Genomic DNA, 13,883 nt, shown 5'->3' on the forward strand with positions numbered 1-13,883 from the left:
AACTACATGGCATCTAGGAAGCCAAATAAAAGTTCTTTTAAGGAAACTAATCCTTTTTCTCCAAACTCCTGTGCTGCTGGACAACAGATGGCATGGAACTGGCATGGCCTAATTGGAAACAGGCCGTCAATTATTCATCCATTTACTACTAGCAGATGGGCAGCAATTCACAAAAGCCAAGCTCAAGAAATGGAAAGGTCTGGATGAAAAAAATTAAAAGCTTGCTGGCATGGCAGGCTTGATTTTGCAACAACATAAATAAATCACCCTCAGAACATGATTAAAATTGTCACTGTCACTAACAGTTACCTTTCCTTCTACTCATAGCCTTCCCTACCCGCAGTTTAAAAAAAAATTAAAAATCCAGTCACATATAAGTTTCAGTGAAGAAAGCTTTCAAGTAATCTTAACAATAATTTTTTCAAAGTAGTATAAGTGTCCAAATTTCTTGCATTCAAAGCACCATACTCAGATGCAATACAAGTACATGAACTAAACAAGCCTGTTCATTAGGAAATCTAGGGTGATCTATGGAAAGAAAACCAAACACATTTAAGGAATTGAAATGGTTGAAAGGTCCAATTATTTTTATTTGGTGCAAACTTTCCCAATAAGCAGCACTCAGCAAAACCCAGGAACCCATGATTTAATGGACTAAGTATCTGATAGTAACTAGCCATTTACATTTTCCAAAGCTATAAGCAATAGAATTGATTTGGTTTCAATTCTACTTGTACGTTGTATTACTCAAGTTAGCCATTCTGCAATTGTCCCTTGAAAAAGCAAAAAACAAACCAAAGCAAACTCCAGAACCTACATATAGGTAGTACTATTATTCCGGAGAAACTCTTCATGGGGCAGGCTTATGAGCAGTTTAGGGACTGACTGACCAATTTTTCGAAGAATAGTTATGGGCTTGCTTGTACCATCAAAATGTAAACCATATGCTAAGGTGCTAGAACTGCTAAGCTATTGAGATATCACCATTGCAAAGCTTAGTAATCCTTAGACTAAGCATATCCTGTATGCCTCACAAGTGTACCTGCTTTGCAACTTTTTTGGAACACCAGTCTTATCACACAATAAGGACTAAACACAGCAGTGGATTAACCAGCAGAAAACAACTGTATTCTCCTCTAGGTAGTTAGACCATTAGTGCAAGACTGCAACAATTTCCCTTTAACAAAGGAAAAAGAAATGCCAATCTCACTCTTATTTTCTTTTGCTATAAACAAAATACTGTCAACAAAGCCTCCAAGACTTCAAAACAATTTGATATAATTTTTTACATTATACTTATGAGAGTGAGGAAGACAAGCCATGCCCTAAGATCTGCTGACATATACCACGCCTTCTCACATGCGAGTCTTAAGAGAGAGACCTGTAGCATTACTGATCTCTTCAAATATTACAACCCCCCCCAGATTAAGCTTCTTTATAAATTTATTGGTCACATTCTAATACAACATCACTGTCACCAGCTGTTCAATTGTCTGACCAAGACCAACAAATATGAAGAAAAAATATGACTATAGTTACAGCCTAGTACAGATGGATACAAGACTGGCAGATAAAATGAAGCACTCCCAAGAATTTGCAGCAAAAAAGGTATTTTCACAAATTAGATGCTCTCTGACAATGGCATCTCAAAAAACTGCATCAAATCTAAACTCACTCCATAAGTTCAAAGCCAGAAAGGGCATGAGCCCACAATATCTGATATAAACTTTCTTTTTTGTTTGTTTGTTTGTTTAAAAATATGACAGATTACATTAAGAATGTGCAGAAACTTAATAGATGCTTTCCTGCTCTGGGATACATTGGAAGAACAAAAATTATCTTGATTAGCCTTACCACTAGAAGGCACCAGTTACATTTATTTACTAAACAGATTTCAAGGACCACTATCTGGCATCAAGGCTAAGTGGCATGGAAAAGCCCATATCTTTACCAGTAAAGTCTTATACCTTCCAAAACAGATGGCTCTAACCAAACCATAAACCACTTGCTGGGAATGGTCCTAGGCTCATGTGAACTCCCAAACTGTGCCTGGGAACTGTATGAGAGTGCTAGTCAGCTGGGCCAAAGCCATGCAAAGTGCTGTTCTAACAATCAACAGTATAAATAGTCACATTCCAATAGCTGTGAATGTTCCCAGACATTGTAATCTACCAGCATGAATGTACCTAAAATTTCATAATATACTAAAGCTGTACCAATGTTTATGCTGATCTGAACAAACCCCACTATTTTACTTTAAAATTGTTCATAGAATTTTGACAGGTAGATCTTTGGCAGAAATTATGCCAGATTATTTTATATCTGCTCATGAAAACAGGCAACAAGCAAAATAAGAGTGTTTAAATAAAACAAACCGTGACATGGATTACACAGGTATTGAGCTCTTGTTCTTTTTTACTTCTCATTCTCCAAATAAAGAATAAAATTTTCATTAAGAGGTCTCTTGTGGCACAACTGTAACAATTTCAAGTGTAGCTGCTCTAACTGCCACCAAAGGAAAACAATATAACTGAGAAGACAAAGGAGACATTAAAGTGAAAAGATTTCTGCATGTGTGAATATAAGGTAGTACCGCAGCATCCAAAGACTTCTCTGAATTTATCTTCATTTGGGGAAAGTTTTTACAGCAGTGTATATTTGTTGGACTGTGTTCCTTCTAAGAAAAATGCCTTTTATTTTCTTTTTATATAAGAGGATATAGTAAGTCTTTGTACAAAATCGCTGAGTTTGGCAGTGTACATCAAAGCAGCAGTCAATGATTCCAGAATTTACTTTTAAAATCAGACAAGCATTGATATATTCTTATTTCGGGACCAAAAACAAGAATCTCTTGAAACAAAACCCTACTTTTGATAAAAGGTAAGTTCAGCATGAACTAGAACCATATCAGCAGCATTACAGCAATGAATCCTAACCATGCAGCCAGTTCCACAAACTGCATTAATCTACATGACGTTAGTGAAGACCTTATTTTGTATTACAACTAAGATACATAATTAAGATAATCCATAAAATCGTTTAAAGATTGCTTATGGGAAAATATGCTATGTGAGTAAATGTGCAACAGTATTACTGTTTACAGATTGCCAATTTATGCTATTAATTCTATCAACTACTCCTCTGCATTGGTTACCTCAAAGCTTCTTGTCAAATCAGTTTCCTTAGTCCCGGCTGCTAATAAAGCTTGCTCTGCTTTGCACAGCTTCTGGGTGAGATCACTGGTATCATGTTCCAAGCGTTGTTTCACTGCCATTACCTGTAAGAATGTTGAAAATCGACATTGTATTCACAGGCATATATAACTTTTTTTTAAACTCCCGTTCTTGAACTCCAACATTCTATAACAAAATAAAACTACATTATTTTATCCCACCATGAACCTAAGGTTGCTTTACTGTGGTTTAGAAAATCACTGCTTATTGCCTTTCCAGTCCTTTGCCTCTGACCAGAAAGATAGTTTGTCTCTAAAATACATATATTTCTAGACTGTCTGAAATTGGATTAATACATCCAACTTGCAGCTACATCACCACAATGATATCTGTAGGATACAAATGAGATTGGGAATGTAACAGCCTTTTTGCTATGAGAATCAGAAAGTTAGGATCATAACTACACTTATTGCTCTATTGACAGAGATTTTATAAAACTGAAGGGGTTTTGGCTCTTTCAAAATAGCCCTATAATGGTCCAGATTAAAAAGGAAAGAAATCTCATTATAAGGTCGAAAAAGGAAAAAAAAAAGTCTATTCTGAGGTCATTAGGTAATAAATTAGCTTTCTTGGAGAGAGAACTAAAAGGCACCTGTTTTTCCTCTCTATGAAATCAATTTCTTCAGTAAGCATATACAAAAGAATGTGCATATTTCAGTTTCCACCAAAAACATTCGACTGAATATATTCCCATGGCTATATTTCTAAAATAAGCCTGCAAGAATGCTGTTGTCAGTTTTGGAAACGCTGTTTCAGTTCAGCCTGCCCGTTAATGGGGGCTTGTCAATATGACTTTCAAAAAACTTGTGGCCCTTTTTAGAAATTCAGTTAGCTCTGCTGCTTTATAGCTGCTCTTGAGTTTTTTGAGGCTTTTAAACATTCCTCTTTTCTGGTCACCCACTCTTCAGGCTTGCGCTGCTTTCTAACTTCCTTCAAATTGTGGTTTTGTGACAACTAACGTGTTCTAACAGCTAGCTGCTGCCAAAGCTGTGGAAGACCTCCTCCATACTGATGTTCGTCCTTACACAAGCCCTGACACTCATCTGATTTTGTGAAGAGCCAGTTCAGGGACTAAACTGATCGCAAACACTTGTGCTTGTGTACACATATGCTAATTTACACATAATCTTTTCTTTGCTCTTTTAGCTCCTGTATCAGTTCTCTGCAGGGTCACATGAGGGGTAGCACTGCTAAAAAAAGAAGTACCAGGAGTGCATGGACAGAGTGTATGAAATGGGACTGTTGTTCCAAAGGGCAACTACCCATTGATCGGTTTAGCTCTATCATCAAACTACACCTCTGCACGTTTTCTATATAAGGTGTCTCCTGTTATCAGCTCCAGCTGCTACTCTCTCAGACAGATCTATTTTAGCTGCACTGTTCTGCATTCACATCTCCTTCCCTATGGTAAGTGGACTAGTCCCAAACTTTAAAAAGCCCCGTATTTCACAATTAAATACATAGTATTTCAGTGAGAAATGGTAAATACAAAACAGCTAATACAAACTGTACAAAACATTAATACAAGTCCCCACATGAATTATTTTTTGCTTTCTATATAATTAAATTAAGGCAGTACTGCTGAGACAACTAAATATCAGCTCTAGTAGATTTTAATACAAAAACAGCCTACTTTGTCAAATTCTGCCTGCAGAGCATTGAAGTCATTTTTGGCTTGCTGTAGCTCCTGATTCAGTTTGTTTCTTATCTGGTTGCACTGCTGATCCAGTGTTTGTAAGGAACGCTGCTGACAGGAGAGTTCCTAGAAAACAGTGGTATAGTAGCAAAGAATAAACACATAACTGCAACAACTCTCTGTTTTGGTTACTGAAGCCATAACAACTGGTTTTCATTAGCAGATACTGCCTGCTCAGAGACACTTGTCTTACACAGTGAACAACAGTTTAAAAACAACTTTGATGCATGCTGCAAATGTCACATGGGCAAGAACGGCCCTAACCCAATTTAGGTCATCTGCTTAAAAACTCCATTACAGCAACATTCCTATCACAGAAAGGGAAAAAATTAAAACTAGTGAAAGTAACAGTATTAAAATTCTTCATCATAAAGATAAGTTCCATATAAGAATTACATTATACTACAAGTGGACAAATTCATCTCTGCTATTATTTACTTAGCATAAAAACCCATACTGTAGGGTTGATTTTTTTTCTAGGAAAATTAAAAAATAGTCTTAAAATAATATCTAGCAGGGGACTCAGCAACAAGATAATCTTACAAGGGCAGTCATGAAAACTGCACAAAAAATAGTGTTCCCAAAACAGACTTCCTGAAACCTGTAGAAGGACAATATAGTTCATGTGGATCTTACGACATGCCAAGTAGGCATCCATTAGGATAAACAGCTGTACTTGTCATTTCTCATGAGGCCTGTTCCTATGCCTTTGGACCTTATAGTTCTGATTCTGCACAGATTTCAGAGGTTTATTAGGATGTAAAACAGTAAGAGGCATGAGGGTAATTAAAAGCAATGAAGGAAAAAACCCAGGATATTTATCAGCAATAATCGCTATGCAAAAGTTGCAATATGCTCTACTAAAATTCTAAGATCATTGTGAAGGGGAAAAGGCAATAAAGTTCTTGTGCTTCTCTTATTAGAGTATAGGCATAGTTATTTCATACAGGCAAGCTGCTTCACTAAAAGACAAAGTACCATACTGTCACCAAACAGATTAAAAGAAAAGAAAGGACCAAAAAAAAAAAAAAAAAGAAATATTAACAGTGAAGGAACTAAAGCTGACGTTTTCTGCAATGTGGCTCTGGCTCCCAGGTGCATGAAACCCCTGCACACAAGTCAGTGTATATTAGTCAGTCATATCTGAAATGATGTCAGCATCCCTTAGATTCTGCTCGAGAGCAAAAACAGGACAAGAGGCCCAAGCACTTCCTATACCAGTAAGACATCCAGTAAACAAACAGCTCTTGTTTATCAGGGAAAGTATGGATAAGTATAGAACTGTCATAAACAGAAATCCCAGAAAGATCAATGTCAATATATATATGTGTGTGTATATAATTTAGCATTTTTCTACATAGAACCCAATATAGATAAATCTCCAACAGCATTCCCACATAAGATGACAGAAGCACTACACAATTTCCTTAGAAAGGAAAGATGTGACACCAGCTGGGTGTCACAGTAGCTGACACCAGTAACTAATGCTGAGTAAAGTACATATTCACTCAAAAGAGTTCTTCTGCAACACTCTGGTCAGGAGCATTTCCCGAGCTCACAGAAGGAGGCCCTTTGGACCCTAGTGCACTCCTTATTAATAAAACGATGAATTCAATATCATTATGTACCAAAGCATTCCAGTAATTATTTGCAAAGCTGATGGTCTGAAAAGACTCTAAGCCCTATGTGTGACAGTATAAGAGAGAAACTGCAAAAAATCTTTCTTTCCTTAGATGAATGCTCAAAACAAACAAAAGAAGTGCTTCCTCTAGTTTTAGATGTCAAAAAATCAGTTATGCACATCTAAGCTAAAAGTGGAGGCTCCTTCCATTGCCAGCAGGCAAACACCCAGTTCCAGAGTGAAGACCCATATCTAAGGTGTCTGGAATAACCTACCTTCTGAAGGTGCCTCTGTCTCTGCAGAGAGTAAAGTAGAGGCCTAAGTAACAAGCTTAGACTGATGACTAGATTTCAGAGGTCTGAAGTAAGGTTTGAATCTCACCTTTTCAATCTGAAGCTTGGATGGAAATATTTAAACAAAATTTGAGACAGAACATCGTAAACCATGCCCTGATGTAAGCGTAACTCAAACTAGCAGGTGTTACCGTCTCGGAACAAGGCCTGGAGCTTCTCAGGCCTTTCTGAAAGCTCATGGATCTCACCTGCCTTCTAGAAACAGAAATGTAATAAGGACCACATGAACAAGGCTTTAAAGGATGGAATTCAGTAGGACCAGCACTAGTATCTAGGTTTCACAGAAAGGAAGAGTCCCTCCCTGGGCAAGATGCACAGATCAGAATTTCCACAATATTATGCAAATTTGGATGCCGGAATGTGTAAAACAGAGCCTTTAAATTGGACTTGACAGCCAATTATTATAAATAAGTGAATATTAAACAAACATATAGCCTATAGCAGCTCACAGATCACAAACATTACAGAAAAAAAAGAGAGTGTTCTTCACAGTTAATGGCCTTGCTGAACAACCTAGAATGACAGTATGTGGATTTACATATTAGTCTTATGAAGGTTTTTTTGTTTCTAACTAAAAATAAATTTTGCTTCACAGGAGCAGTTCCTGTGTATGGCACCTAAACTGCCTGACATCCAAGCTATCAGCTACTGAGACAAACTATAGCAACAAACAACCCATGTGGAGGATGATGTGCTGCTTCTCTGAAAGAATCTCAGAAATACCATATTCTTAAATGATCCCATTGAATAGAGTGCCAGTGCCCAAGAGGCATGCATCAGACACAGCAGAGCCAGTATGGACTGGGTTTGTAAGGGGAAACCATAACAGAAGGTTCATGGGCCTTCAGTCCATCTTTTGATGAATACAACAACTGCTATATTTGGATCTGTCAGCAGTGGTTTTTTCATGTTACAACTATTCAAATACAAAGATCAGTTCTTATTTACCACTTCTAGACAAGGTTCAGTATCTCTTTGAGATCCTGGGTTAGCATCTAGGTTAACAGACTTCATTAAACCACTTTTTCACTCAAAGAGCATTGGTAGAAGCACTGTTCACTCCAGCAGAATTCTTCTGCTAATTATTTTATCTTTCTGGATATACCTTGGAAAAAAGGTTTCAGGTTAAACATCTGACACAACAATAGTCTTCTTCAGGGCAATGCTCTTACCCAATCCCCAAAGCAAACTTAAAATGCCCATCTGAAACGGCACTATCCCTTCCAAATCTATGTCTTGGTTTTCCTAACACTGGTTATGTTATTAAGCTTATAAACAAAAAACCAAAGACTTTAGACCTAATCCAAATCAGTGTTAATGCTAAACATAACTTCACTCCAGAAAAGTTCCTGGGGTACTGCTACACTTTGTCTCTCTGCAAGAGCTTGCACGACAGAAATGGAAGACACTTGTGCCAATCCTGTATTTTTACCATCTTCTGAGCATGAACCAAAATTAGAATAACAGAGATATAATCCTAAAGAAATTATTTTCCTGTATGCAAGATGGAACAAAAATTAACTCGGATTCCACAGAAATAATTGAGTCAGTTATTAAGTTTGAACGCACATATACATAATTCTGTGAACAATGAAGCCTAGTTTCTCATGGATTTCTATCTCAATTGTGTCTCTCGCACATAGTCTAGTGAATACTAACATAATTCTGCATCTCTCCAACATCCTCTCGCCTCTATTGGGATGTTTGTTTTCAGTTTTTCAGTTAGCATTTGCAACTTTTACCTCTCTATCAAATGTGATTGTAATTAACTGAAAAGCAGATACACAAAATAAGTGATGTGATTTCATCTCCTCAGGAAGTCAAAATTAAAAAGTTCTTCTTGCCTTACCTGTTGGTATTCCTTTTCTTTTGCCTTTATTTTCTGTTCTAAAGACTGACGAGCACTCTCAGCGTTTTGTCTTTGGCAATTCAGTTCTTCTGACAATCTTTTCACCTTTTGCTCCATCATTTGGACCTACAATAATTTAGTTATCAATCACAAGTGTTAAAAACGCAAGTGATGTTTTATTTAAATTTATATGCATTTATATAAAAAGACTGATTTCACCTACTACAATTGTTGTAGCATTCATATAACCTACAGCAAAACTTTAGCTGGTACCATATAAATTCTTAGCAATCCAAAGTAATAAACTCATACTTGTTTATGTTAGTGAGAATACATATACATAGAGAATATATGTATATATACACTTATATGTATATAGTTAGGGGAGCATGTGTGTATATATACACGTGTATACGTACACACAAAATAATAAAAACATCTTCAGAAAATCAGTGTCTTTGACAGTCTACATAAATGTACTGTATTTGATACTAAAAATAAGAGTCCATTTTCAGTACCTCATGTTGCTATGAACTAAAGAATGACCACTAACTGCTAAACCGCTACATGTTTAGACTGAAAATAACTGGATATTCAACTGAATTTCAGAGTCATTCAGCACATTGATTTGGACAGGGAAAAAAGGGACAACTATCGTAGTCTACTTCAACAACAACAGAAGAGTGTTTTTCACAATTTAAACTTTAATTAAAAAAAAAAATCAGTAGCCTGTGTTCTACATTAACCTCCATGTTGAGTATTTCAGCTTGTTATCTAATTCAGTTTATTATGCTAATATTGTTACCTTAGAGAGTAGAGCAATGTCCATCTAACTCCCTGAACAGAAAAATGCATTTTTATTCTAAACCCAATCTGTTAATGCAAAATATGTACAATAATTTTTTTTCCCAAGGGGGTAAGAAAAATGGCAAAGGGTGAACAGGACTGTTTTCTTTTCCAGCAACAAGGGCTGTTTAATGAGTTAGTGAAACAATAGTCCACCTGTGTCATAAGAAAATAAGAAGCAGGTAGTAGTATTGGGCTGTCTGATTATTAGACACAGACTGTAGGGATTGTGAGCTCCTGTAAGATCACATGGAAACTTGCCTGCAGAAGGGCTGTAGCATGTTCATCTCACAAGATGTGAAAATACTTGATAACACAGACAAGGTGCTGTGGTCGAGGTCTGTGAATAGTACTAGTGACAAAGAAGCACACAAGGGGCATGCCAAAATTAAATTCAGGCTATGAGGCAGGAAACCAAAATCCAGAATCTCAATGCAGTTCTACATCCAAAGCCCAGGGGGCAGGCAGAGATCCAATTTCAGTGCGAGAAAGAAGAAACGGAACAGAAAGGAGCAACCTTCAGATAGCAGGGCCAAAGGAACCTTCTGGGACAAGATGCTGCGCTGCACTTCAATTCAAATGGGGCCAGTCAGTCCTACTCCTCCTCATCCTTCCCCAGGCATGTTCCTAGCTATAAAACCTTGCCCCTTCCCTTGTGCTGGATTTAATGCCCCTTCGATTCCTTAGTAAAACAATCCAGCTCTCTTAAATCCATAGAAAATTAACGAGGCAAAATTAAATATGTAATATCCTAATCATTTAGGAAGTTGAATCAGGTCATTGGGGAGAATCAAATAAATGAAAAGAAAGACTATTTTAGAGGAATTGAGCTGTCAGGTTGGGTCAGCTGTCTTCCCACAAACTCACCACAATGACAGTGCCTTTATGTAGTCAATGGACTGTGTCAAGAATATGATTTTACCTTACTCCCAGCCAAGACTTCCCCTAAACCAGTTCCTCACAGAGCTAGCAATAGCCAAATTTTGCTGTCTCTCTCAAAAGGCAGACTGATTAACCCTCAACATGCAATGGTTTATTTTTTAAGGACCAATACAGGAGTTGTGGGAAACAGCAGTTTTCCAATGTACTTAGGTAGCATATAGAAACTTCCTGACAAACATGGATCACAAATATTATACCCTGAGAAGATACACACATAAACATCTTTTTTCCTATCCTGTAGATGAATTAAAGTAGTAGAGAAAAAGTAAAAAGATAGATGGAAATATGAAGATTCAAGGAATTATGACATCTGTGCACTACTTTCAAATTTGTCAAATGCTGTGGAAAAAAGACTTTAGGAAGGTAATGCAACTTGATTAATCAAGAAAGAGAAAACTCTTCTTACTTGCTATCATCTGCAGTTTGAATTAAATGATTTTAAACACTAGCATTGTCTTCTTTGCATGATTATGAGCAAAAATCTGAACAATTTCACAGTTTTATATGTATGTATTTAAATACACTCTGTAAATTCTTGACTAAGCAACTTGTACTATCCTACTGGTTTTTTTACTATGAAACCACACTCCTTAGTATTCAGTTGTGAAATCCGATTTAGAAACTACATACATTCTAAATCTTGCATGGCATTTTAACCTAGATTTTATTTTACACAAGTATTTTACAATCCAAAGACTGTGTCCCCACAACATTCTGTAGTATAAGCAAGTTACTGATTTTCAGCCAAAGTTGCACAACAGAGTCTATTTAAGGTCAGAACTTGCCACCAGATGTCATTGTTGCTCTACGCAATTTGATCAGAAAATATTTTTCAGAATTCCAGTCAATCTTGCCTGAGGATGAAAAATATTTCTTCGGGTGGTATAAGAACCTTCCAGAAAATGGGTGACTGCTTCCAAGTATTTACATTTTTACAGGTAATACATATCAAACTAACATTTACTTCTAAAAACTTGATCCTCAGCAAATGCACAAGAAACTTAACTGAGAACCTTGGTTCTTACTAAAATGGCTGAAAACTGACACACATTAACACTGGGAATGAATTGTAAGGACAGTCAGAAGATGTGTGATCCAACATTTTACCTGCGTGGTGGCTTGATCAAGTTGTGCTCTCATTTGAGTCAGTTTATCTCTGGTTTTGTTCAGAACTTTATCCTTCTCTGTTAATTCCAACTTCATCCTGTCCAGCTGCAGTTCAGTCTCTTGATGTTTATTCATGTGGGTTTTCGTCACTTTTTCTTGAGCTTGCAGCTGTTGCTCTAGGTCTTTAACAGTGGAATTTAACTCTGAATTTTAAAAACAGTAAAGATTAGGGATACTTTCTGCTTTGAAAGGTACGTCTTCCAGGTACTCAAATTTCCAAGTGTCCACACATTCTAAAATATTTAGTATGTTTGATAACAACCCAAGCTCCTGACACAGGCAGACACCCTGTAAAATGTTCAGCAAGCTAAACCCAAAGTTTCAACTCCCTTCTACTACATCAATGACCAAAACGATCAAGACCAAAAGACAGTTGACTCTAAATCAATAATTTCCACCTTGTAATATATGAGAACACAGCAAAATGCAAGGTCAGGCATAAAGGCTGCAAAGACAATTTGTTCCCCTGCTGGTTTGTTTTTGTTTGTTTATTTTTGTTAAAACATATAGAAACACATCACTTGACATAGCTATTTTAATTTTTTTTATTTTTGAAAGGAAAGATATCCACTACAAGCATTTTTGGGGGGCAACTGTGAGCCTCTGCTTCCAAGAGGCTTTTCAGCTATCGGTCATCTGTATTTTATATTTTAACCATTTTCCTGTCCCAAAGCAGCATACATATAAAGCGAAACCAAGTGATCTTGTCACAAAATCCACCAGTAAGAGTTTACCTTCCAAAATCACAACGTAATTTTACAGCAGAAAACTTTAGGCAGCTATAGGGAGTGTTACCCAGAATTACTATTCTCTGGTAATTCTTTTTGTTAAAAAAACCCTGTCTTCCTGATGCTGAATTTATATGGCTTCCAAGTTGGAAATGCTGCCTAGATTGAAGTTTTACATGTAGGTATTTGAATAAGCAGTTTGGAGAGTACAGGAACTTGTAAAACAGTCCTACAAGAAACAGTGGAAAAGCTGGTCCAATTAGTAGGTTTAAATAAATGTTCACCAAATCCACAACAAACCACTTGCTCTCTTCTGACTATCAGAGATCAGGAATGAGTATTTCTTCATGTCAATATGTGCAATACAGGACCATATCTTGCTTTTTCATTGTACTTTTTGCATCATACTTCATTCTGTGCTTCCAGTAACATCCATTATGGACAAACTCAGTTATGCATTAAGCATGTTCAGTCAATTAATTTTTAACACAGGTATTGCTCAGCCATAAATCTCAAGAGTCATACAAAATTAAGGAAGCAATATAATTTAACAGTGACATGTAATGAAATCCTGAAGTTTTTTAACTCTGTTTAAAGAGATCTGTTCCATGAGCAATGGAATTATTGGAGTAGGCCATTTTCCTTTTATATAATGTCCCCTACCCACACCAAAAATACAAACCCTTCCCTTCTAACTCTCACACCCCTTACGTAAGAGATACCACAGCTTGTGGATAATCTCTATGTACTAGCTGATCTTTGAAAATACATACACCAACAGCCAGCTGGGCTAGCTGCCAAAGGCAACAACAGGTATCTTTCTCTTTTCCTTGCTAAAGCACTAATTTCAATACCTCTCTTCTACCCACACACCAGCTTTCATGAAACCATATAGGAGACTGCCTCTGGGTTTTAAAGAAATATATTGGATACCTTGGTTTTGTGCTCTTAGCTGCATCACAAGTGAAGAATTACAATTCTCAGCAAAGCTGTTGTCGAGCTCATTCTTTTCTGATACTATACTTGAATTTGTTTCTTTTTCCGATGGAAAAGAAGATGTTGTAGAACTTCCCCTTATAGGCGTTTCTTGATTTCTAGATGGTGTCTTTTCTTGTTGCCATGAAAACACAGATGAGGAAGCCTGATGCCGAGCAATCTCCCTATGACTCAAAGAGCTTTGAGGATGAGGCTGATTTCTTTTCTGTGTCCAAGAAAAAAAATCTATTGCTGAACACCAATATTGAAGTTTTCAAAGTAGTAGCCACAATAATTACTGAATTGCTTCCTGGAATCATGTCAATAAATTTGGAGCCTGAATGTACCGGGTAGGCTTTATTCAATTACATTTTCCAGATGCATTACTCCACTTTTTTTTTTTTTTAATGCTTAATTTTACTTACTATCTTAATTATTGCAATTATTTAGTATTACAAAATACTGTGTGGTCT

The 13,883-nt window shown here is 36.7% G+C and overlaps 1 protein-coding gene across 6 annotated transcripts in view; it reads right to left on the reverse strand.

Moving 5' to 3' along the window:
* CENPF (centromere protein F) overlaps positions 1–13,883 on the reverse strand; it is a 44,864-nt gene that overhangs the window by 22,328 nt on the left and 8,653 nt on the right. For 5 of the 6 annotated variants that reach the window (XM_075042655.1, XM_075042653.1, XM_075042651.1 and 2 more), the window contains 5 exons: positions 13,369–13,636; positions 11,648–11,850; positions 8,753–8,878; positions 4,867–4,995; positions 3,155–3,277 (listed from right to left, as the gene is read on the reverse strand). In XM_075042655.1, coding sequence (XP_074898756.1) covers positions 3,155–3,277; positions 4,867–4,995; positions 8,753–8,878; positions 11,648–11,850; positions 13,369–13,636 — 849 coding nt within the window. The remainder of the gene's footprint in view (positions 1–3,154; positions 3,278–4,866; positions 4,996–8,752; positions 8,879–11,647; positions 11,851–13,368; positions 13,637–13,883) is intronic. The other variant, XM_075042654.1, reaches the window with a different exon arrangement.

This window comes from Buteo buteo, chromosome 12 (assembly GCF_964188355.1).
Source record: "Buteo buteo chromosome 12, bButBut1.hap1.1, whole genome shotgun sequence".
NCBI lineage: Eukaryota > Metazoa > Chordata > Aves > Accipitriformes > Accipitridae > Buteo > Buteo buteo.